This window comes from Andrographis paniculata, unplaced genomic scaffold (assembly GCF_009805555.1).
Source record: "Andrographis paniculata isolate CXL003 unplaced genomic scaffold, ASM980555v1 Contig61END, whole genome shotgun sequence".
In the NCBI taxonomy this organism is placed as follows: domain Eukaryota; kingdom Viridiplantae; phylum Streptophyta; class Magnoliopsida; order Lamiales; family Acanthaceae; genus Andrographis; species Andrographis paniculata.
The window spans coordinates 3,275,631-3,303,042 of record NW_026137597.1 but is presented as its reverse complement, the minus strand read 5'-3'; the positions used below and the strand labels follow the sequence as shown (position 1 = coordinate 3,303,042).

At 31.1% G+C, this 27,412-nt stretch overlaps 1 protein-coding gene across 1 annotated transcript; it reads right to left on the bottom strand.

Annotated features, from left to right (window-relative positions):
* Positions 1 to 18,221: 18,221 nt before the first annotated feature.
* On the bottom strand, positions 18,222 to 20,469 carry LOC127260302 (uncharacterized). The gene is made up of 6 exons (XM_051288022.1): positions 20,422 to 20,469; positions 20,213 to 20,329; positions 19,719 to 19,963; positions 19,153 to 19,623; positions 18,885 to 19,015; positions 18,222 to 18,658 (listed from the first exon to the last, which is right to left on the bottom strand). The coding sequence occupies exons 2-5, from the start codon at positions 20,259 to 20,261 to the stop codon at positions 18,950 to 18,952; spliced, it is 831 nt and encodes a 276-aa protein (XP_051143979.1). The 5' UTR covers positions 20,262 to 20,329; positions 20,422 to 20,469; the 3' UTR covers positions 18,222 to 18,658; positions 18,885 to 18,949.
* Positions 20,470 to 27,412: the final 6,943 nt, after the last annotated feature.

The window sequence follows — 27,412 nt, the reverse complement described above, 5'->3', positions numbered from 1 at the left end:
TCATAAATGATGTCCGGAATCATATCTATCATGATAATCACTATGATTCAAGCAAAACTGTAATTGAAACCATTTTTACAAAACTATGTTGTAATGCTCCTTATAATGATAAGAACTAAAATATGATAATCAGATAGATCAAGAATAAATAAATTTCACCGATGTCAAGCAGTCTTCGGTACAATTTTCTTATTTTGAAGAGGAAACAAAAACAATATGAACAAGATTTGGGTGTGCTTAGGAATATTAAGTAACCCTTAAATTGAAGTATATAAGTTAGACCATAAACCATTTTATGAGGGAAGTGGCTAACATAAGATATTATAACAAAAAAAAATGTTGTCCAGTGTGATCCTAGATATATCTTAGAATGATAGTTGGGCAAAAGTTAAGCGTTTGCGAGTGCACATTCACATGTATGTAGAAGCACTTACAAATAAATCATTTGAATTTCGTTTTCAAAGAAATTTCGAAGGTACAAACATGGCAGTGTGGACTACACAGACAAGATAAGAAACAGTAAAGATGTTTGGATAAGTTTCCACACACTCTGAGACAATATCAACACAATAACATTGCCTAAGAATATATTAATTTAGTTGAAACAGTAAAGATGTTTGGATAAGTAGGTATAATCACTATGGTTCAAACAAAACTATAATCAAAACCATTTTTTCCAAACACTGTTGTAATGTTCCCCATTGTGATAAGAACTAAAATATGATAATCAGATAGATCAAGAATTAATAAATTCGAGTGATGCCAATCAATTTTTGGTTCAATTGTCTTACTTTGAAGAGGAAAGAAAATAATATGACCTATATTTGGGTGTGCTTAGAAATATTTAGTAACTCTTAGTTTGAAGTATATACCTTAGAACATAAACCATTTTATAAAGAAAGTGGCTAACACCATATATTATAACGAAAAAAAAAGTAGTCTAGTGTGATCCGAGACGTATATTGGAATGATAGTTGTGCAAAAATTAAGCATTTGAAAGTGCACATTCACGTGTATGTAGAATCACTTACAGATGAATCATTTGAACTTCGTTGTCACTAAAATTCCAAATGTACAAACACGGCAATGTAGACTACACAGACACGGTAAGAAATCACTAATTTTCCAAAAATTCTGAGACAATATCAACAAAATAACTTCGCCTAAGAAGCTACTACATTCGTTGAAACTGTAAAGACATTTAGATAAGTAGGTATAACTATCGATAATGAAAATCAAAAGAAATCATGAGACACTTTCGTTAATGATGTAGGAAGACAGAAAGACATACACTATAAATGCATATGTTGCAATGCATGACAATAGAAGTTTCTTGCAACTCTATTTTTCCTCCCCAAGTTCCATCTTTGGCCATGGGTTTGCAATATTTGTCAAAATGAAATTCATCTTCACTAAACGGTTGAAAACGTTGCTTGAATTTCCTATAAAATGAAGCAAGCCTGTCATATTGAATGCTTAGCCCAAAAAAACTTAAGTTTTGTAAATACCATTGAGCATAATTTTCATTCCATATTACTTTTCTAGCTACAACCATACATCATTCTCGAACAAGACAATGACCATATGCTACAAAAATTACTATGATGGCCGGCATCAAATAGACCAAGAATCACTATGATTAAACAAAAAGTAATAATTGATGGCCAGAATCATACCTGTCATGATAATCTGTCATAATAATCAATCTAAGGGTTACAAAAATTAATAGATTACCGTAATCTAAACTATCCCCATAATTGATGGCCGGAATTATATATGTCATTATAATCACTATGATTAAACAAAAAATAATAATTGAAACCATTTTTACCAAACGCTATTGTAATGCTCCCCATTGTGATAAGAACTAAAATATGATAATCAAATAGACCAAGAATTAATAAATTTGACCAATGTCAATCACTCTTCGGTACACTTTTCTTATTTTCAAGAGGAACGAAAAGAATATGAACTAGATTTTGGTGTGCTTAGGAATATTTAGTAACCCTTAGATGGAAGTATATTACTTAGAACATAAACAATTTTATAAGGAAAGTGACTAACATCATATATTATAACAAAAATATATATATATTGTCCACTGTGATCCCAAATATATCTTAGAATGATAGTTGTGCAAAAATTAAGTCTTTGCAAGTGCAAATGTGCGTGTATGTAGAAGCACTTGCAAATGAATCATTTGAACTTCGTTGTCAGTGATAAGAAATCGCTAATTCTCTATGAATTCTGACATATTGTAGACTACAAAATAACTTTGCCTCAGAAGCTATTACTTTAGTATAAACAATAAAGACGTTTGGATAAGTAGATATAACTAACGATTATGAAAACCAAAAGAAATCATGAGACACTTTCATTACTGATACTAGAAGAAAGAAAGACATACACTATAAATGCATATCTTGTAGTGCATGACAAGAGAAGACGCTTCAAACTCTTGGTTTCCTCCCCAAGTTCCCTCTTTCGCTATGGATTTGCAATAGTTGTCAAAAGGAGATTCATCTTCAACAAACGGTTGAAACATTTCTTTATTTTCCTATAAATAGAAACAAGCTTGTCAGATCGAAAAGCTTAACCCAAAATACTTGAATTTAAGTTTTGTAACTACCATACAACACACTTTTCTTTCCATATTACTTTTCTAGCTAAAACCATACATCATTCTCAAACAAAAAAAAAAATAACCATAAGCTACATTGACTGCTAATTAAATAATCAATTATGGCAATCATAACTATTCTCATATTTTATGGCCGGACTCATGCCTATCATGAGAATCACAACGGTTCAAACAAAACTATAATTGATACCCTTTTACCAAACGTTGTTGTAATGCTCCCATTGTGATAAGAACTGAAATAAGATAATCTGATAGATCTAGAATAAATAAATTTTACCAATGCCATTCAGTCTTGGCACAATTTTCTTATTTTGAAGAGGAAAGAAAAAAATATGAACTAGATTTGTGTGTGGTTTGGAATATATATTAACCCTTAGATTGAAGTATATACCTTAGAATATAAACCATTTTATAAGGAAACTGGGTAACATCATATATAATAACAAAAAAAAAAAAAAGGTGTTGTCCATTGGTACAATATTTTATATCCACTCTGATACCTACATGTACAAATGAAATTGGCTTTTAGGATCTTCTCCACTTCCTCCTTGACTCTTGGAAAAAGTTTGGACTATATCTTCTTGGATGCTTCTTATGCGGATGACAAGAAGGCTTAGAGGGAAATGGATGTTCCATCAATCCTTGCGCCAGCCCAAGCATCTCATTGTATTCCCAAGAAATACATCCCCAAAATTCCTTAATCAAAGTAATCAGCTGATCTTTATGCTCTTAAGCAAACAAAGTGCTGATCTTGGTGAGTTGATGCTCCTCATCACTTCCTAAGTTAACATCTTTCGGTGGATCTTGGGCCTCAAATGGCGGAACCGTTCGCTAGATTGTCTTCAGGGAATGGTATTTATTCATATAGTGGGCTTCTAATCAAGATTGTCTTCAGGGAATGGTATTTTCTCATATACTGGGCGCCCCTCTAACGGATTCCACCACTTGTTCATCCTCCTGGTAGGACAGCTTCCGTGGCCAATCCTCCCATCTGCCAATGAACTCTTAGTTGTCAATCATCACTTTCCTCTATGAAGTCTGTTCATGGATCGGTCTGCATCTCAACCTCGAATCCTTGGGAAGTGAGATTGCATTTTTCCTACTCTTCATAGCTCTGGGTCATCATGGATAGTGGATATACCTTCGGAGAGTAGTATATTGCCTCCAAAGCATGAACCTCCATCAGTGGGTTTTCCCTCAATTAAAAAAAATGTCATCATATCCTTTCTGCTCTCAACGGTAACAACCTTCATCACAACTTCAGCTGCTCGGTGGGCATTACCCGTAAAATTCGTGGTCCTTATTGCCATCGGGATCAGCACATTTCTTATCTTCCCGGTCTTCCTCAATGTTGCTAATGTTATGATATTGACGGAAGCTCCACCATCAACCAATACTTTTCTTATTGTCCTCCCAACAAGAGTAACAGTGAGAAAGAGCAACTTCATGTGCCAGGTAGATTCCTCTGTTGGTTTCTTGAAAACCATATTCTTTTGTTTAATATCTGCCGGTTTTCTCATGTCATTAGCCCAAAAAATCGGACTAGAAACATACACTATGACATCCCCCTCTAAAAATGGTAGCTAAATTGGGGTGCCATAAATTCCTTTGGAAGAATTCCAATCATATTGACGGTAAATCCTTGCAGTATCTCATCTCCCTCTTGAAATCCTCATCATTTCCGATAACCATAAAGCCGGCGTCAGACTCGTTATCTTCATCCAACAATGCATCCCCTAACGAATCATTCATCGGATCCTCAAGAAAGTTACTCCTAGAGAAATCTTCTGGAAAATTTTCACCGATCTTGCAATACATAATACCATCTTCTAACACACGTCTAGGCTGCCACTCCTGCCTGACTTGCAGGTGGTTCCTTAGCTCCCTCAAGGGGGATTACTATAACTTCCGTCAGGTTCTAATGGTCCTACCCTATCAGGGATGTTTGTCCGCTGAGTAGTTACCCATTATGCCTATCATCGACATTGTATCCGTTGTTTTTGCAATCTGGTCAAGGTCTTCCGCTGGCTTTTCCACTCATTGATCACCCATCAACCATCTGCAGGGGTTGCTCAAAGTGCCTAGTGGGTTGCGGTTTGATCACCAGCTGATTCACAGAAGTGATCTTCCATAGTCGGTCATCCTTATAGAAACTGACTTCCACCACCTTATTATGTGGTGAAAGTCCATCCCATACTGAAATCCCTAAATTTAGTATGGAAGTTCTCCTTGATGGACCAACATTGTGTCCGAGCCTCTCGAACACACTAAGCTTCGGTGATTTTCATCTCGTCCTCCATGATTCTAATTTGTTGGAGTGCAGCTAATTCGGTCGTACTCCTACCACATTGACTGGAGCTGGGAATGGATCGATATCAACTTTCATGTTTTGCTTATCTTCTTAAGCTGTCATTCCTTGATAGTATGATGTACCGTATTGCGAAAGGTTATGTAGTTTCCGACTTGGTGACCATAAATACTGTGCCATTTATAAAATGTCTTACCCTTCAACTCTTTGTCTGATAGGAAATTATGTCCTGTGTTTAACCTAATTTGGCTGTCTTACAAAAAATACTCAAAGATCTATTCAGTCTTGGTGATATAAAAAGACTACTGTTGTCATAGGTTGGCCTCTTTCTGTCGGGATTTTTGCAAGGCTGCATAGGTTTATGACTTCCCTTGTACAATCTCGGCCAAGCAAATTTCTTCAATGTCATCCTCTAGGTCCAGATCCTCTTGCACCTGCACACAATGAGCTCCCACACGGTACCTCTGATTGCAAGCCGCTTGTGGGTCTTTAAGGATATGCTCCGCTTTGACGGCCTTGGATGTCAACTGCCCTACAGCTTGATATCCTTTCAACGTTGATTTCTTTCAGATATTTAGATGCATATCAATCTCAATATTGCCCATTTGATTTTCAGGGATCCAAACCTCACATACACTGTTCGCCCAACAGATCCTCTTAAAAAATTGTCCACTAACTCGTTTGTCTTTAGCCGTAAGCTGGTAAATCTATAATGGTCACTTTGGGTAGCGGACTATAAAACTACTCCTGGAATGAATGCATTAGATCCACCCAATTATTCACCGAGTTGGGACGCAAGGAAGCGTACCAACTGAATGTTGGCCCTATTAGTGACAAGTAGAAATATTGCAATTTGTACCAATCATTATTGTTGTATTCACAACCGCATTGAGCCGTAAAATGGCTCACATGCTCAATGATGGACCTGGAATCCTCCACCAAGAATAGAGTAAATTTGGTAATCCGAGCATGTCTTGGCAGCGGATGTCCTTCCACAACTCAATTCAGAAACAACCGCTGATACTTCGTCCTGGCAGGCATCCGCAAAGGGTTCTTGTAGACTCTATGTACCATTTTTTTCAAGGCCTCTAGGTCTACTGGCGAATTCTGATGTGCTCCTTCTAGTTGTGTAGTATTTTGTGGAATCCACAAATGAGGATCCGCAGCTGGGTATCCTTCCGTGCAACTGGAAAACCCTGAAATGTCTGTCCTCTATCCACTAGTGGTGAGGGATTTGACACTGGTGTTGGAAAATTAGGCTAACCTGGTCCTCTGGCCGGTCGTTTGGGTCATGGTGGTTCTTGGATGACAGGTGGTAACACTTCAATGGGCCTATCAGTATGGATCATCCTTTTCATCGGAGTTTACTATGACGGACTCGGGCTGATATTTTTAGAAACATATGGTGGTGATACATACGGTATTGTTGTGGTTGTCACGCCTTTCCACGGTTGCCTGCCCCCCAGCCACTGAATGGACTTGTGGGCTTTGGGCAAATGAACCTCAAGAGGTTCCATACTAGGATGGAGGAACATAAGGTGGTAGGTTCCATGGACTCTAGTTTCTCCATGGCCCAGATAATGACAGTGGCATGTTCCCTCCTGGAGCGTAGTATTGTACTGATGGTTTCACAGGCAACCCTGCCCCAAAAGCAGGCATATGCTCTAATGGGTGAAGCCAGCAAAAAATTTGCCTCCTCTTTAAGGTGGCACACTCGTTGATTTGGTTACTGAAGCTCTATCCCACTAGAGGATGGAAACATGTCTATATTGCAATTGAGGAGAAGACAAAATTAGTTACCTGTGGTGGCTGATAGGACGAGGCAGCGTCGGTCTGTTCTTCCAATGGTGCTTTCCCTTTACTAGCTTCCACACCTCCCAACCAAGCCATCTCATTTTTTATGGTCAGCCGAATCACATCCGTCAAATATTTTGACAGTAGTAGGGAGGAATCGTGCAGAGACGATTGAACCTCCTCCATGATCTATTCTTGAATGCACTTATGGATGCCAACAAGACTACCAAACGACCCTCATTTCTGCCAGGGGTTGATGTTTTTTCGGTAATTGAGGCAATATCTCCAGGTATGATTTCCTGGCCTCCACTACTAGCGATGTTGACTCTTGGTAGCATAATGTGTTAAAATTGAGGATTCCGCAGATGCATTTACAAAATGTGAGACCCAAAAGGACCATGGTTCCACTAGGCCTGCCAATATGTTGTATACAGAAATCCGTATATATTGAGTCTCATGACGGCTTGATAAAACTAGTCTGAGTATTGTCAAGAGTTCCCTAAGGCACTCCAGAAAGCCCCTAGGTGATCTTTTTGTGTATGCAGAAAAAAAGGGATCGGCAGAAAATCATCCGATTGAGATGAAAACAAAATGGCTAAAAGATGATTTTTCATTATAACTGAGAAAAGAAATGCAAACGGATTGAAATAAAGGCGATAAAAAAATGGATAAACTTGCAGAAAATTATAATACATGGAAAAGTAAAATACTAGAAATAAAGAAAAAATAAATATAAAGATGGGTAGATTAGATTGGTAGGAGACCTTCCTTTTCTTCACTCATCTCCTTTTATAGTTTCTCCCCAACCACATCCCTCGATTTCATTAAAGCTCAACATGAATCCGTTCTTATAACTCGACATAATCGTAATACTATTGATGACCCATAATTGAAGAATATGACTTATTATTATCTCATGGTTGAAACTCCCACAAAGCATTGGGACGCTTCATGCCGGAGTTATGATAGTCCAGTGTGGAAATGTTTGTGTGGGGTTCTCAAGGAGGCACAATCTCGAATTTTTTGGAGTCTAGGTCGGAGAGAGTGCTTCTTTTGGGGTGATATTTTTGTGGGGAGCAGCCTCTATTGGCTCTTTTTGACACTCGCCCATCGTATTTTCTTGTTCGTGACATGTGGCAGAACAATTGTTTGGATTTGGAAAGATTGCGGGCATACCTCCCGAGTCCTTAGTTTTCTGGTTTTGAATGTCCCGGTTGATAGAGAGGTCGGATGATATTGAGGGATTTTAGCTCCGGGGTTTTACTACATCATTGGCTTGGGATTCTTGTTGGGAGGTTAGGCCACGAAGTTGGCTTTCGGGAGCTTTATGGTCGCGCCTCCTCACCCCTATGATGTCGGTTTGTCTTTGGCGTTTATTTCACCGATGATCGCCGGTGATGAGGTTCTTAAGCACTATAATGTATATATTGTGTCAAAATTCCAATGTTGTCGATCGGAGAAGACGATCTCCCACCTTTTCCTGGAGTCGGTAGCTATTCGGCGAGTTTGGTACCACTTTACGGAGCTTTTTCATGTTTCTATGTTGGAGACACATGTTCTGCACCTTGTAATATCTTCGTGGCGATTATCGGCGACACATCCTCGGGGCATCCGGGTACTTATTCCCATGTTGATTATGTGGTTTACTTGGACCACTCGACATGACGCTAAACACTGAGGTATACGCTTTTCTTCTGATATGATCATTTGGCGCGTGCATTTCCATTTGCAGGTACTGAGGCATGCGACATACTTTGTTGGAAGCATTGGGAGGGAGATCTTGCCTTGGCGATGTACCTTGGGTTTCGATATCCTTCACCGACTCCTCGACCTACGGTTCTTGTCCGATAGGAGTTTCCATTACCGGGATGGTTCAAATTGAACACCGATGGTGCATCATTGGGAAATCCTGGACAGGTGGGAGCTGCAGGCATTATCCTGGATTCCTGGGGAGCGGCGTTCATTGCTTTCCAGTCATCGATTTCTTTTGCGATGAATACCTTCGCTCAGTTAAAGGCGATTTGGAGAGGTGTTGACTTGGCAGTCAAGCATGGTCTCTTGCCGATATGGAATGAGACATATTCTACGACTAGCAACCGATTGGCAGATGCGCTATCGATAGTAGCTTGTTCTATCACGGGTTCTCAGGTTCTTAGCCCTTCAAATATGCCGGAAGCGGCTCATGGCTTTCTTTGAGCGGATGCAGCAAGAGTCCCAAGATTTAGATTGGCACTAGGTATCATGACTTTCTATTATGATGATATTCGGCCTTACTTAGTAGCTTTTGATTGCTTTATTGCCTTGTTTAGTCCTATTAGTTATAACGTTTGCTTACTTAGGCTAGACTTAGACCTTTTAGCAGGCAGACACATATAGCTTACATATGGAACCGATTTAATAAACTGTATTTTTGTTTATTTCCGTACTTGACTAGCCATGGGCTTGAACCTTTTTTTGATACATGTAGTTAAAAATACAATACAACCACATGTAGAATATCGTGTATTAACGTCAAGTCCCTATAGAGTTTTATATACAAATATATTAATATAATAGATATAGTTATTTTAATTATTACTTCCTCCGTCCCATGAATTTGGTTTCTTTATTTTTTTTTTACATGCATATTAAAAAAAATATTGTATTATGCACATAATTAGTTTGATTAGGTTATATAATATTTGTAATGAAATATTACTTTAAATATTTTATATTTGATGCAATACTGAAATAAATATTAACATTTTTTTTATCTAATTCTTTAATATTGAATATTTTATGTATTGAAATTATTTTTTTTATAAAAATTAATGTTTTAGTTGTAAATTAATATATGCAATTAGATAATAAAAAATAAATTAACTTTAATAATTTATATAAAATTAACAAAATAAATGATAATAATTATAAAAAAATTAAAATAGACACTACGTTTGTTGGTAGGAATAGTTGTTATGATATTTCAAAATTTACATTCAAGCACACAATAAAATTAGAAATATTGATAATTTAATCTAATCTTGTTAAAATTTTAATTTTAGTTATTATTTACCAATTATTACTAAATAAGAAAGTTGACTAATTTCATGGAACGAATAAGAAAGAAAAAATGGACGAATTTGGTGGGACGGAGAGAGTACAAAAATGATATAAAAATAAAAAATAAAAATTAACTATTATCTTCGTCCTTAACAAACTATCCATTGTTTTATTTTGGTCCGTCCCACGACAAAGTATCAATTTTATTTTTTTTTAGTAATTGTTACTATCTATCTAACACTACAAATACCCTTACAATTTATAATATATTACACAAATGTCATTACCTTTATATCACATAATACTAATAAAATTATTTTAGTCATTACTACTTTATTCCTATTACATCCCAATATAATATTAATATTTCTAAAATTCTGTGCAAAAAGCAAACAAATACATAGATATGTGACAGATGGAGTAATATAAATAACTTTCTTATCCAAAAACATGCATTATAATTCTAATTAAGTTTTATTTTAGGTAATATCTACTACATATTACTAAATAAATAATTTTATTATTAATATAGATTGCATCTACGGTTTGACACGATTCAATTATTTGTAAATATGCAAATTATTTGGTATTTGAACCTAACCGAACAAATCACGAACCAAATTTGATTCCAAAATTTTGGTTAACTGAAAATATTTGCAATATTTGCAAATAATTCGAATTTAATCGAAATTAAGAAAAAATACATTGAAAAAATAATTAAAATTCTAATTAAATAAAAATATTTGCATATATTTCAAACCGCCGAACCGAAACCGAACCGTATATAATTATTAATATAAATTCTACAATATGATAATATAAATATATAAATATACTTGGTTCGGTTAACCGAACTAAAAAGAATATCAAAAACTAAAATCAAACGAAACCGAACAAATATCAAATATACAATATCAACCAAAAAATCGATTCAATTCAATTTGCTTATACATATATATATTATACCTTCTTTCGTGATAATTTTTTAATATTATTATACGATTGGCTCCAAATTTAAAAAAATAATTTAAAATTAATTTCTCAAATTTTTTTGAAGCAGTTGTGATCTAAAAGCATTTTGTAATATATTTTAACAGACATTAATCGACGTTAGATCAAATTGTATATATATTTTTTATTGCATAAAATAAAGTAAATGTCATCCTCAGTTGATCATTTATTGCCTTGTCTAAATTCAACTCCAACATTGTTGTGATTAGACCATCGTGTGTGTATATATATATATATATGTATGCATCTAAAAATATATGTTCATGTTATACATATATAGATACGCATAGGTATCGTGGATGCTTCTGTATAATTCTACAATTCTGCTAAGCATTTACTATGTTGCTCCCTTGGGGGCTGGCAGTCTTATCCGGAGACTGCGGAGTGGTCAAAAGTCTTCGTTCCCCAGAGACAACCTACTCGGAATCAGCCGTAATCCGATCTAAAGCTAGCTCAGACCAAGGGATTTCGCTGCCTAACCTACTCGCTAACTCGAGTCCAAAAACGAAGGCAATAATCACCTTGGGGCTGATCGAGTGCAGATGGCGCGATTACAGACGCTGAAAAGTGAGCTACTTGTTTCACGGCTTTTATTTGAGCTGCAGACAGATGGGAATGGAAACCAGAAGCACGACTGGGGTCTTCGTGGTCCAAGACCCGCTTCTAAATCGAATGTAATCTCTAAAGTTCGGTTGATTTGCCGTCGTATAGAAAGGAGTAAGCAACTTCAAGCCGTCTTTTAGGCCTACCTCTTTGTTTTTTCTTATCTGTACAGAACTAAAGAGAATTAATAGGCTTCGTGTTTTTCACAGGATTTCTCGTTACTCATGTCAGCATGCCCCTATTGGGCTGGGCCCTTCCCCATAAGGCCCCACCGTCGGGGCATAAGTGCCCTCTTGCTACCCTTAAAAGCCCATTTTTTAGGGACAATGGAACAACAACCGAAGGTTGAGCTCCGGTCCCTCCGGGTTTGTCTTTGGATTCGTATCGAATCTTTTGTCTGTCGCATGATACCGGGGAGGCCTTAAGCCACGGTAAATACATGCACTTGAGCCTATTGTAATGTAAAGGCGTGTTAGCCCAGTCCCGAAAGGGGAGCAATCCGGGGATGCACGAGCAAGGGGGCAGCTTTTATCGGTGTAAAGGTCTGCAAACAAGAGTTGGACGCCTCCCAGCCGGGGGGCGGATCGAATCGGAGTTTCCTTAGGTAGCCACCGACCGTCCCCTAATGTCTTTAGAGCAGCATATCTCTAGCTGATTTATAGTGAAGGGAGCCCGTCGTGCGAGCCTCCCGCTGGGGGCCCGCTATGCCAAAAGCCGGTCTGCTCGTGAATCTATTCGGTGGCTCCAAGAATGACCGGTCCGTGAATCCTCTATTGATGGTTGGTTTGCAGCCTCTGATTGAGATCTTCTACGAAATTTCGAGTTTCAAGTCCCTTCGGCATCTCCCTAAAGGCTCCGAAGGGGGCAGTATTCTATGACGCTAGCCATTCCACCCTTTCCAGCAAGAAGGCCTTAGGGGCTCACTTCTGGTCCCGTCAACTACGTCGAACCTTCGTTACCTATCTGTAATCATGAATCAATTATCACACTCCCTATAAATAGGGGCGATTGTGGACGAAGAAATGCAGCATTACTTCTCTCCTCTAATTTCTCTCTTTCCTAACCTATACATGCAAATCATATATATAATATATACATATCCGCATACTTACCTTACATACATAAACCCACACGTACATACATACAACTCACATATATATATATATAATAATAATAATATCTTTCTTATATATATTATTATATATGAAAACACATCTGTATATATATTTTTTATATTATATATTATATACAATATATAAAATAGTGGTTAGCGGTATAAATAATTAATATTTCTATTGACTAATCCTATATTAATATTACAACAGTTCAATTATTGAAGCAAAGTGGTCAATTTTTCACAATTATAATATATTAATTTGGAGATTGATCGAGAGTGGTGTGAGAATGTAATTATGGGTAAATTATATAATACTTGTGTTTTTAGTAAGAATGCACAAAACACCTTGAGTTTTATTTATTGCATGAGACTCCTTTGTGTTAATATAACATTTGCACGAAACAGCCTCCTTGTCCAAAACTGATATTTGATTTTAAATAGAGACCTAAATTACGCAAGTTTCATACAAAAACTAAAAAATGCAAAATATCTCAAATAATTTTTTTGAATAAAATAAATAATTGATTAATCTTTCATTTTATAGTTTTTGAAAACAAATTGTTATCTAATTTTTATAAAAATTATATGACTAAATGATTGATCAATCAATTATTTATTTATTTATTTTATTCAAAAAAATTATTTAAAATATTTTACGGTTTTTTATTTGTATAAAATTTGTATAATTTAAGTTTTTATTTAGAACCAAATTTTGAACAATGAGAATGTTTCGTAAAAATTTTACATTAACACAAGGGGTTATACGCAATAAATAAAATATAAAGTATTTTGTACATTTTTACTAAAATATAATAGGATATTATATAATTTAGGGAATAATTATTTGTTTGTGTTGTTTGCTTCAAAAGGGTCGCGGATGTTTCTTTGAATTATTTTGTCTTGTTTGAATATTTCTCCATGATGTGGCCATTTTAATTATTTTTGATAATTTAAAATAAGTATAGTTATAGGCATGCCAAATTTGGAGATTACATTCATAAGTGGGTTTAGATTGAATTGGATCAGCTGTGCTAAATTAATTAGTGAAAATATATAATAGATAATAATAAATAAAAAAATTGATTATTATATATTTAAAGAAGGTGGCGAATACCGTGCTGATATTATTTTAGTCAGCACCGTATTGATTTTATTGGAACCTTTAAGTTGAAAATTTATTACATCGGATGGTCCACGGCCATAGGAGTAGAGTTATAATTTTGCGGAGTGATGAGACAACTATTAAAGGAAAAAAGAAAATAACTATGACGTCAATGTGTATGTGTGTTATTTATATATTATTTATGTGATGTTTTATTTATTAGATTTGCTATTTATATTGTAATAAAAATATATTAATGTAAAAATATAATGATAATTTTTTATTGACTATGTAAAAATAAAATAAAAATGATATAACAGTTATATTTTTAATAATTATTGTTTCTAAAGTCTATTTTTTTATGATTAGATGAATACTTATATATATATATATATTTAATTATATTTATCATCTCTATTGTGCTTTTTAATTTTATTTGTGTGATTTTTTAAGTATGAAATCGTACTTTTTTGTGTAGATTGATGTAAATAGAAAAGTTAATAATAAAAAATATGTGAGTGTTGTTATTATATTATATATGTGATTTATTTATTTTTAATGAGTGATATTTATCTATTTTTATCAAATATGATATTATTAATTTAATAAAATTGTTAAATAATTATAGAAATATAATAATTTTCATTTAGTGACATAATTTGAAAAGACAATGGAATTAATTTTAGGATTTGTAGGGTTTCTAAATTTTTATTATAGATATATATATATATATAAATATATGTTGTGCATAATTACATTTTATATGTGAGGTCTTTATTTGTAATAAGTGCTATTAATCTATTTATATTGAATATGATGCTATTAATCTAATAAATTTATTTAATAATTATAAAATTATAATGATTATCTTTACTGATGCACATAAATAGTAAGTGCAACAATCACATCACTTTTAGGGTTTTTATTGTTTATATTTTTATTATATATTTTTTTAATATATTTGTTGTGTTCTTTTATTTTAATATGTATGATTTTCTACTGATAAAGTGTTTTTCTTTTGTTTATATTAGTTTAATTGAAAATTTATATAAAAACTTGTGAGCGTGCTTTTATTACTTTATAATGTGTGTTATTTATTTATCTATATAAAATATATTACTTTATTTAAAAAAAATTATTAAATAATTGTAAAGACATAACGATGAGCTTTGACTGACATTGAAATAATATAGTGCAACTAACAAATTACTTTAAGGGTTATATATATTTTTTATTATATATATATATATTTAAATATACTTTTTGTGCTTTTTTGTTTTAATGTATATGATTTTTATCCAAATAATGTTACTGTTTTGATTATATTAGTATAATTGAAGTTTTTAATAAAAATTTGTGTGTGTGCATTTTATATATATATGTAATTTATTTATTTGTATTATGTGCTATTTATCTATTTATATATACTATGATATTATTGTTTTAATAAAATTATTAAATAATTATAAATGCGATTACATTTTCCTAACATATTAAAAAAATACAACGTAGCCAACAAATTTCTTCTAACATTTTTAGAATTTATATTTTTTATTATATATATATTTAAATATATTTGTTGTGTTTTTTTTTTTGTTTTGTTTTAATACGTGTGATTTTCTATCCATATAATGTTGATATTTTGGTTATATCAGTGTAATTGAAATTTTAAATGAAATATGTGTATGTGCTTTTATTACTTTATATATACAATTTATTTATTTGTAATGTGTGTTGTTTATTTATTTATATGAAATATGATGCTATTACTTTAATAAAATTATAAAATAAATACAAAAATATAATTATTACTTTTACTGATGCGGCCAACATATTACTTTTAGGGATTTTAAAGGATTTTAGGATTTATATTTTTTATTATATATATATTAAATATATTGGTTGTGCTTTTTTGTTTTAATGTGTGTGATTATATATTCATATAATGTTGCTGTTATATTGAGATAGGATAGCTTAGCCTTTAGCAAAAATTTGTTTTGAAATAAGATTTTGAACATCTTTTTGTAAAATTTTCTTTTGCAGATTTATAGTCAATTTTTAATAAAAAAATTTTAAAATATAAATCATCTTAAATTTGGAAATACATAAGACAATGGATAAAACTCCTTTTTAATTGTTAATAACTCTTTTGTGATCCAAGCCATACCCATGAATGGAATCTAACTGACTGTTAATTTGATTCTATTTTTTGTTTTTAGTATTCCTCCATAATCTATCAGATGCATCTGTTTCCACTATCATGAATGTCTGAAGATTTGGAATACCTAAACATGGTAGGCTTTAACTTTTGCTTTTAATAGTTTTATTGTATTGATTAGTCTATGGGAAAGGATTAGTTTCTAATCTTTGAAATAAAGGTTGACAAAATTTGTGTCATATTTGGAAAGAAATCAACTACATAGTTTAAACATTCTAAAAATTTTTGTAATTGGTTTTTTTCTTTTATTTTATTAGAGAATTTATTTGCAAATTCTATGGCTCTAGTTATTGGTTTAATACTTCCTATATGAATTTCATTACCTAAGAAGTGAATTGGAGTCTGAAATAATTTCATTTTAGAGGATGAAACCACTAAACTATTTATCTAATTATGTTGAAAAATGTTCGTAAATGCTTAAAATGTTGATCTATATTTTTTTGAAAACACTAGAACATCGTGTATATATTTTATTGTAAAAGTGGAGTAGGAGTTGAAAACATCATTCATTATGTGTTGAAATTTAGAATGAGCATTTTTTAATCCGAAAGGCATTACATTCCATTCATAATGACCAAAAGGGACTGTAAAAGCAGTTTTATACCTATCTTCTTCGGCTATTTGAATTTGCCAATATCAAGATTTTAAATCAAATTTTGAAAATATTTTTGCATTATATAACTTATTTAATAAATCTCTTTTATTTGAAATAGGATATCTTATCCATTGAAGAGCTTTGTTTAGGGGTTTGTAATTAATAACTAACCTTGAGACACCATGTTCTTTTTCTGCATGATTCATAATATAGAATATAGAAAGCAGCGCACGACCGCGGTGACTTTGAAGGCCCAATCAGATTTTTTTATCTAAAAGACTTTGAATTATTCTAGCTTTGGTTGGAATATTTTTTCTATAAAATTTTTTTCATATGGGAGATTAATAATATGTTTTTTTCTATCCGAAAATGCATTTGGAATATCTGCACAAATTTTTTTTTTTTAAATAGATTTTCTACTTCTAATATTTTCTTTTGAACTAATGGATCTTTTATTTTTTCTTCTATTGAAACATATGATTGTTCTTCTTTTCGAAACATGATTTTTTTTTTTGCTTTTTATTGTATTAAATTTATGTGTAAACTGTTTTTTTTAGTCCTGTAACTGGACTCCTTTGTCATTTTAGTCTTGTAAGTGGAGCCTGACGTAAACTAGTCTCATACGTGGAAAATTTTCGTTGTTTTAGTCCTCCGGCGCCGGAGACGTCCGCGTGGTTCGCCGGAATCCACGTGTCCGCCAGGTGTCCCGCCAGGTCAGCGCTATCTGGCGGACATGTAAATTTTATTTATTATTTTTTAATTTTTTTTAATTGGACCAAATAAAAAAATTAAAAAAGGCAAATAAAATTAAAAATAAATTAAAAAAAATTTAAAAAATAAAAAATAAATAAAATCCACGTGTCCGCCAGGTATAATATTATTTTATTATTTTCTATATCAGATAGTTTTAAAATACATTTAATATATATGATTAAAAATAATTAGAATATGTAATCAAATATTTTAGAAATTATATTGCAATAAAAAATATATATACAACGTGGGTATCATTTTGTAGAGAATAAACTTTCATATCATACAAGTAAATAAAAAATATGTTTATTTATTTATAATTAATATAAAATAATTTTATAAAAGAAGTGTTATTTTAAATGTAGATAAAAATATATATATATATTTTTTAAGAGAGATAGAAATAAAAGAGTATTGAGTAGGTGCTGAGTGATGCATTGATGCATGACAGTACATATTATGTAGTTAATTAAGTAAAATTCGCCAAAAATAGAAAAGTATCAATTGTTATAAAAGACAAAAATAGAAAATATGTCCATTAACATGAAACAAAAAGAGTATTTATATAATAGATTGCATATGGTGTTTGTGTAAAGTAATAATAATAATAATTTATTTTTTAAAAAAATATATGAACTAAAAATAATTTGAGGAAATGGTGTGTGTTGGGGACTTAAGGAGGATTTATGCTATTCTTTCAATTTTTTTTTAAAATATTAAATTAAATATTTATTTGTTTATATTATACTATAAATTAATTTGTATTTAAAATATTATATCAAAATCTATTTATATTATATAGAATAATTTTTAAATTTTAAATTTTATTATTTAAAATCAAAACTCAAAATTTAAACTCCAAACAAGGACACCCTTAAAAAAGATCACATGAATAATGATAAATGATTGTATTTTGTTCGAATTTCAAATTGAAATCAATAATATTTACTACATACGGTTTCACTAAAAATTATACTATTTTTTCTAACAAAATATTATATCAAAATACTATTTAAATAAAAATTCCAATAAAATTTTATTTTAAAACTACAATCAAAGAAGGAAGAATTTACATGTTTTTTCATATATTATCATTATATATATTACTTGTATGATCCAAAAGACTAAGAATTTACATATTTTCCCTTGCAAAATATGTCTATTATTTGTATTTCTATACAAAAATCATCAAAATATTTGAATATTATAACAACCCGACCCCTAAGCCACACAGACCAAGTGTGTCGGCAGCTCCAAATGTCAATATGAGTCCTTTCAGCGCGCTTTATTCTAACTTTCGAAAAAGAATGTGCACATTGTTAAGTTGAATAGCCTATTCAATCCACTATGGGTTGTCGCAGATTGGTTATGATATCAACTGTAATACCCTGACGTGCAAGCCACAGAGACCGAGAGTGTCTTACATTGACCCAGGAATTCAACATGTTTTATTCTCACCCACGTACACCCTGGGAACCTAGAGTATATATTCAACAAATTATTGCTATATATTCAGCATATTTGAAATAATAATCATGATATCAAAATATTATTTTTAACTTATTATTGCAATATATATTCAACATATTTCAAATAATACCCAACATGATATCAAAATATCATGGTTAACATATTATAGCAATATATTTAGTATATATAAAATAATAAGTCAATATGATTATGAATAAAATTAAAATACTTACATTTTCGGCTTTTAGTATTCAATCCAATCTTCACCGAGATATGATTGCTAGAAAAGACTTTTCCACTAATCCAATACCTCTTCCTCCGTCTTTTCACGGGATTTATTTCTAAGTTCAACAGAAACCATGAACTAAAAAAAACAGAGTAATAATAGTTATCATATGATTAAACCAACATTGAAACATTAATTGAATCAGCAAATTCAAATTAAGTGCACAATATATTATACTAATAAATTCAGGATCGACATAAAATATAAAGACTTACGCATATATTCGAGGAAATGCAGAATTTCTTCATTGGTTTCTTCTCATTCTTAGGTATTGCATACTCGGATCGATTGAGATATGTACTGAACATATCCAAAACCATGTTCGATACATCATATCCAAAGCTTAATGTTTGGATATCATACTTGTATAGAAACAAGTATCCATCGTTGTATACAATATCCCCCCAATCATCTCCATTTGGACAATCGAATAAAAAGGTCCACCTCATCGTTTCTTCCTCTTCATCCGTTAACTTACATGATTGAAAAATATCAATCAGTGACTCATACGATGAAGAGGAGATTTCAAATGGCAAACCACGGCGGACCTCTTCTTCGGATTCTCTTACAGAGGAATCTGAAACAGTTTTCCTCAACAAATCTTCCAAATTTGATTCAGGAACTGAATCAATGGTGGATGTCGGGTTTGAATCTTGTGATTGTTTTTCAACAAATTCAGAATATTTCTGGGAATAAAGAACAATGTTATATATATATATGGATTAAAAGGGTGAAAACAATAATAATAACTATAATAATTAATGAATTGCAAAATCATTACTCTTGAATTTGTCGAAGAAATGTCGCTTGGATTGAATGATTGCGAGCTTGCTTTCCATTTTTGGGATCCAAAGGAAAAAATATATTTTGTTGAAAACTCTTCCTTTACAAGTTTGGCTTTTTTAGATATGGGTTCAATTACTTCTCCTCGAACAATATTCTCTTTTTCAGTTGCTTTTACGGGGGAAGCTGAAACAATTTCCCTCAACAGATCTTCAAACTTTGAATTTGAATCTCCAAAAACCCCTAAATCACCCAAATACAAAGAATCAAACTCAAACAGAGGCCAAAAAGATGCAACCAAACAACTCACCGTCCCTATCCCCTCATAAACATGGATATACAACTTTTGAAGTAAATCCAATTTTACTCAATTTATATTGGACAATACCCATTCTTTATGTATTTAACACCTGAAATTACTAGTATAAATACCTGACTTGAACAATACCCATTCTTTATGTATTTAACACCTGAAATTACTAGTATAAATACCTGACTTGAACATCCCCAGACGTAGATCATTCTGATCGAACTGGATCATTAAATTGTTATGTTTTTGTGTGGTTTTCTTTGATTTCGTAATTTCCACCACATAATCGACCAGAGGTTCTAAAGCCTCACAAGATAAAAGGCCAAGAACTAATCAACATACACGACATAGAGGAAAATTGAGGGAGAAATAGAACAATGGAGGAAAATACCAACGAGAGGGAAGAAGAAATGGAAGTGAGAGGTCAATTGGAACGGCTGCGCCTACACACAAACACAAACTTATACATATATATACTTAGGGTTGGATTAGAACCAACGGCCAAGATTAAATCCCTTGATCGGACGGTCATAACTCAGATTTGCATTAGATTGGGTTTGGATGAGTTAGGCCGCATAAATTAGGCCTATTATTGAGTATTGGTCTTCGGATTATTTTTGGGCCTCATATTTAAATCTTACGCGAACCAAAATTCAAAAATTAATTATGTGAGGCAAAAGGCCACGCGACATGATGTAATATGCAATACTCCGGTATTTTGCGTAAGTCTCATTAATAATAAATGAAATTAGACACTCATTCATGTGTTCTCTTTTAATTACCCTAGGTTCCTAGGGTCCGATGATAACAGTGTTGAATTCGTTAGCCATTTCGAATGAGTATTAGAATCTAAGGGATATGGCGAAAGATAGACAATTGCATGCAACTTACCTTTACAATCCACTTATGAAATATGTTGCGCAGTCCTACACTCGAAACATCTTTTGAATGTTCCAAGAACAATACCAGCGTTCATTCCAATATACGGCACAATGCTTGGATGTAAACCAAACATACATGGTCTTCCATTGTGAACAAGGTGCAGACCAACATTTGGTGAAATTTGATTTTATAAGATTAACCTCGTTGATTAATATCCATTGGATCAATCATTAAATTCGATCCTATGGCTATAGAAAAATAAGTAGAGTGCTGATGGCTTTATAACATCAGGACCCTAAAAGCAACCATAACGTTATCATGTACTCCTTCCGCCTCGCGACAGATGGAACTTTTTCTTTTTTCGTCCGTCCTATTGAAGATAACCATTTTCTACTTTTAGTAAACTTATTCATCTTAAACATATTTAACAAATATAAATCAATTTAATTAAATTTTCAACATTTTACACATAGACACACTCAAATTCCCTTTATTTATATCTATTTCCTCATTGAACAAATATTTTTATCAATATTTACAACAATTTATTTTTTTATAAAATTAGTTTTAAGCTAATTATAAATAAATAGATTTTTTATTTATTTATTTGTATTCTATAAAATTTTATTTTCTACAAAATGATATACATATTATATATATTTTATTATACTAAAGAAATTTAAAATATAAAAACACCACTCATATAAAAAAAAAATAATAAAAATAATATCACAATTTATTATTAATAAATTACTAAGATCTTAACTAAAGGGTCATCTTTGACAGGGAAGGAGGAAATATATAGTAAGTGAAAATATATAATTAATAATCAATCCAAATTAGCATTAAAATTAATATTAAAGCCATCGTTTATTTATCAAAATAATATTAAAGAATTTATTGTTATTATTTTATTAAATAGACATTTAGGGTGTGCTTGGTAGAGAGAAAAAAAAATACAGATAAGTGATATAAAAAATAGAGTTTGAGAAAAATAAAAAATAAAAATCAATCAAAAAATATAAAAAATAAAATTACAACGATAAGAATGGATTGATTTAGAGGGACGGTGTATTGCGACTAAAAAAGAAAAAATAAATCTATTAATAGAAAATGATGAATTAGATAAGACGGGGTTTTACTGAAGCAAGAATTATTAAAAAATATTATTGTATTTTTTTAGTAATTTTTTATTGAATAATAATTTAAATATATTGATATGATATTGAGATAATATATTTTAGGCTAAATTGCACAAAATGCACCCGTAGTTTCATGAAATTGCACCAAATCTCTCAGATTTCTAAAACTGCGTCAAACTCCCTCGTGGTTTCATAAACTTTGCGTCTAACCCCTTCAGCGGTCCTTATTTAACGGTATTTGACCTAAATGTGCTCAAACTGCGAATATATTTTAGAATTTCAATTTCTAAATCCCTAAAATTACAAATATATTTATTTTTTTTATATTTACCCTAAAAAAAATAGTAAATATACTCAATTATAGTTATTTTTCTCAAATTTTAAGAGTTTATTTTTACTATTTTTTAGGCTAAATATATAAAAAATAAATTTATTTGTAACTTTAGGGGTTTAGAAATTGAGATTCTAAAATTTATTCGTGTTTTGAGCGCATTTAGGTCAAATACCGTTAAATAAGGACCGTTGAGGGGGTTAGACGCAAAGTTTATGAAAACACGAGAGAGTTTGACGCAGTTTTAGAAGTATAGGGAATTTGGTGCAATTTTATGAAACCAAATTTTGTGCAATTTAGCCTATATTTTAAAAGAAAATTATGAAAGTTAAATAATAAACAAATAAATGCACACTATAGCCTTTCTTAATTTTTATTTTAGGAATCCAAATATAATTCATTTGTCAAATTTCAATCCCAACCTAGACAAACAAAAATAAATAAAAATACTTTTATTTTTTATCCTCATTTCTTTGTATCAAATATAATTTAACATATCAAACAATATTCTTTCATAACTTAAAAAAAAAATGGCACAACTATTTATATTATTTATATTTTTAAAATATCAATAAATATTTATACGCTTAAAATGGATAAAGATGAAAAAAAAAATTAAATATTATTTTCAAATTTGAAAACTAGAAGTAATAAAATAAATACAATTAATTTATTGTGGCATATTCTAGAAAGGATATATCTTTTATATACTGCAGGTAGCATTTTATTTCAATGGCTAGTAAGGAATTAATTGAAGAATAAATTAACTTACTATTTAAAAAATGTGAAATAAAAAAAAAGTAACAAATTAATACGAATGTACGAAAATAGATTATAGTAAGTAAATTATATTTTTCAAGTGTACAGTGGACATGGGAATACCAAGGATTTTTAATTTCTAATATATCTTAGTATAGTTCGCGTAATGTAACTTATATAGTCGCACCACTTGTGAAGATTTCTACTGACGCAAAAGAGAATGTGTCTCAAAGGGACAAAATATCCATTCAATATTTCTGATGATAAAAAATTAACAATAAGTTTATTAGATTCATCCTCCGCGATATGAAATAATAAGTTTATTAGATTCATCCTCCGCGAAACAAATACAAGATGCAACAGAGACTATTAGAGTCAGTTGTGATCGCTAAATTAGAAAGAATATGTCATTTTTCTAATTTCCCCTGCCCCTAACCTACCCTCACAGACACTTGTTTATGATTTCTTTCTGAAATCATACTTAAATTTCGTCCTGAGTTCACCCGTATTTCGTGTTTGTTGAGCAGCAACAACCTTGGCCTTCTCTCTTATGATATCAAGATTTTGATTTTCCGGTTGAAGAAGAATCTGCGCACAAATTTTTTTCCTCTTCGAATCCAATACCTCTAATTTTCCAATTTGTTGGAAAACTCCGGACAAATCACGAGGCCAATACTCCATGTAGAACATGGAAAATATTCCACAACTATGGAGATCTGGTTGTTCAACTTGGTAGGGTAACTCGAACGGAAAATCTCCACCCCAACGTGCATCTGGAGATAACATATTTGCAGCAGTTCAAAAATATTTAAACAAACTATTGAATATTATGGAGTCATTTTTCCATGCATTCGAAGCTTTCAAACTGTTGAAATAATATATCTTCCGATGCACAATGGAAACAGAGAACAAAGCCCAATGTCCTGAGCGGCAGAATAGGAAAAAATACTGCAATCAAACATTAGAGAAATTATAAGTCAAATAGTTAAGTAGTCTAATCGGTCATAATGAGTAAGTTATTACAGCAATCAAAATATTATACTTAACATATTATTGCAATATTTTCAGCATATGATATCAAAATATTATATCTAACCTATTATTGCAATATATTCAACATATTCAAAATATTATCCAATATGATATCAAAATATTATGGTTAACATATTATTGCAATATATGCCGCATATGATATCAAAATATTATGTCTAACCTATTATTGCAATATATTCAACATATTTCAAATATTACCAAATATGATATCAAAATATTATGGTTAACATATTATAGCAATATATTTAACATACATCAAATAAGAAGTCAATATGATTATGAACTAAAAATTAAAATACTTACATTTTCAGCTTTCAGGGATTCAATCCAATCATCACCGAGATATGATTGCTGGAAAAGACCTTTCCACTCATCCAATACCTCTTCCTCCGTCTTTTCACGGGATTTATTTCTAAGCTCAAGAGAAACCATTAACTAAAAAAAAAAAGTAATAATAGTTAGCAAATGATTAAACCGACATTGAAACGTTAACTAAATTAGCAAATTCAAATTAAGTGCACAATATATTATACTAATAAATTCAGCATCGACATAAAATATAAGGACTTACACATATATTCGAGGAAATGCAGAATTTCTTCATTGGTTTCTTCTCATTCTTAGATATTGCATACTCGGATCGATTGAGATATGCACCGAACATATCCACTTCCATGTTCGATACATCATTTCCAAAGCTTAATGTTTGGATATCATACTTGTATAGAAACAAGAATCCATCGTCGTATACAATATCCCCCCAATCATCCCAATTTGGACAATCGAATAAGAAGGCCCACCTCACCATTTCTTCCTCCTCATCAGTCAACTTACATGATTGAAAAATATTAATAGGTGACTCATATGAATAGGAGATTTCAGATGGCAAACCATGGTGGACCTCTTCTTTGGATTCTCTTAGAGGGGAATCCGAAGCAATTTTCCTCAACAAATCTTCCAAATTTGATTCAGGAAGTACTGAATCACTGATGGATGTAGGGCTTGAATCTTGTAATTGGTTTTCAACAAATTCAGAATAATCCTGGAAATAAAAAACAAGGGAAAAACTATGTTAATAAGTGATTTGACAATTTATTAATTATTACAACCAAATTATAGTAAAAATTAATAAATTGTCAAATCACTTACTCTTGAATTTGTCGAATGAATGCTCCTCCACTCAATGGTTGCGAGCCTGTTGTCGATGTTTGGGATCTAAAAGAAAAAGTATATTTTGTAGAAAAATCTCCTTTGACAACTTTGGCTTTTTTAGTTATGGGTTTAATTACTTCTTTTTGAACTATTTGCAAATATCAACCAGTTCTTCTTCCTCTACTCCTTTATTCTTTCTACGGAGAGAGTCTTCTGAAAAGTATAAAATGATTAGTATTAACGAGTACTTTGATTTGTTTAGGACTCAGTAGTAAATATGTACGTATATATACATATTCATATTTAAATATATATTACAGAAAAACTTTAATTAATTATATAATAATTAACAAATAAATCAGTTTTGAAATAAAATGAATATAGGTAAGCATATGTTAATCTGCCTATTAAATTTCAGGAGTATTTATGACCTCAAAATTATTTTCCTACCAAACAAGTAGTTTCCATATATACTTAATATTTTTTGGTGGAACAATTTTTCAAAAATATTATTTCAAAATTTACAATATAAACATATTAACACAATATATATAATATATTCATTCACAAAAAGTCAGTAATTCAATATAAAATATTATTTTTATATTATAAACATAATCTCTCAAACCTAACACAAAAAACACATTCATCCAAAAATAAAAATATAATTTGATTCAAATTTCAAAATGCATATATACGGTGAGATGTTTTCTGTTGAAACCTTAAACTTGTTAAAGAATTATTTCATGAACTTTGCATAAAAATTTAACAGTAAAGTAGAATAAAGCTATAAAAATATGGTATATAAGAAGAATAAAACAAAAACAAAAACAAAATAAATGATTTTTAGGAGGTAAAATATTTAATAAAATTGTTTGAAAAAACGCGTGTCAATCTCGGTCTTGATTTTTTATTTTTTTAAAAAGGCTAAATTTTAAAGCTAGCTTTTTGGAAACATAATAAATTCATAGATAGTGACGCGTGTATAAGCCGACAAAATAAAAAAGTATATATGTATTGAGATGATACGGGGAAAATCTACGTTGCAAAAATTTCATGTGGATTCGATGATACAAATATATAACTACTCATAAAAATAAATAAATGAATAATGCTATTTTACCAGATTGAATTTTCTTTTGTCGTTGAGAACTTCCCATCTTTAGGTTTTGAAAGAGAAACAAATATTTGGTAATTGCTGGTTGAAAGGTGGGATGAATTTGATATAAATGACAGATTTGAGTCCAATTCAAGAGTTTTATAAAGAAACTAATCTGAAAATTGTGAGTCTAAATGTGAAAAGGTCTATCACCTACACACATTAATGCTGATAAGTAAATAAATAAATAATTTTATTATTATTATTACTAGTATATCACATTAAAAAAAAATGATATGTTATTAATATTATTACAACTTTATAAGATATTTTCACTATCTAGTAAGATGACAATAATTAAATATTGAGTAATAATTATGAAATTAAAAAAAATAACAAAAAACAAATATGACTATTGAAGTCACCATGAGGATTGGTGTATTTATTATTTTATTTTATTTTATTTTTAAAGATGAAAAAAAATATTTGCTTTAATATTAAAGAAGAAATAATAGTTGTCCCGTGAGAAATGGCATGATGATGTGGAGGTGTGGGTAGACTTGTGATCATGTTCGGCCGGAGGTTTATTCAGTGCACATTCAAAGTGGCTTTGGGTTTCCACATTAAAGAAAAACATAATAATAGTTTTGAATAATATGTCTTTATCTATGGACGAGCCCACACAAGTGAGAAATTACTAGAATGCAATTGCATTGAATTGAATATGAAATGAAGAAATTAGTAAAAATAAATTAAGCTAATATGATTACATTTTGAGACAAACACCAACATTTAAGTACCAAACTTTCTACGTAGCAAATTCTTATTCGCCTTCCTAGAGGTTTTTACATGTGATATGTAATATAAAAGTATTACAATTTCATAATAATAATAATAGTTAATTGTTTTTAAGTCTCCCACCTGACTTATTAGGACTCTAAATGGACTATATATATGAAAAATG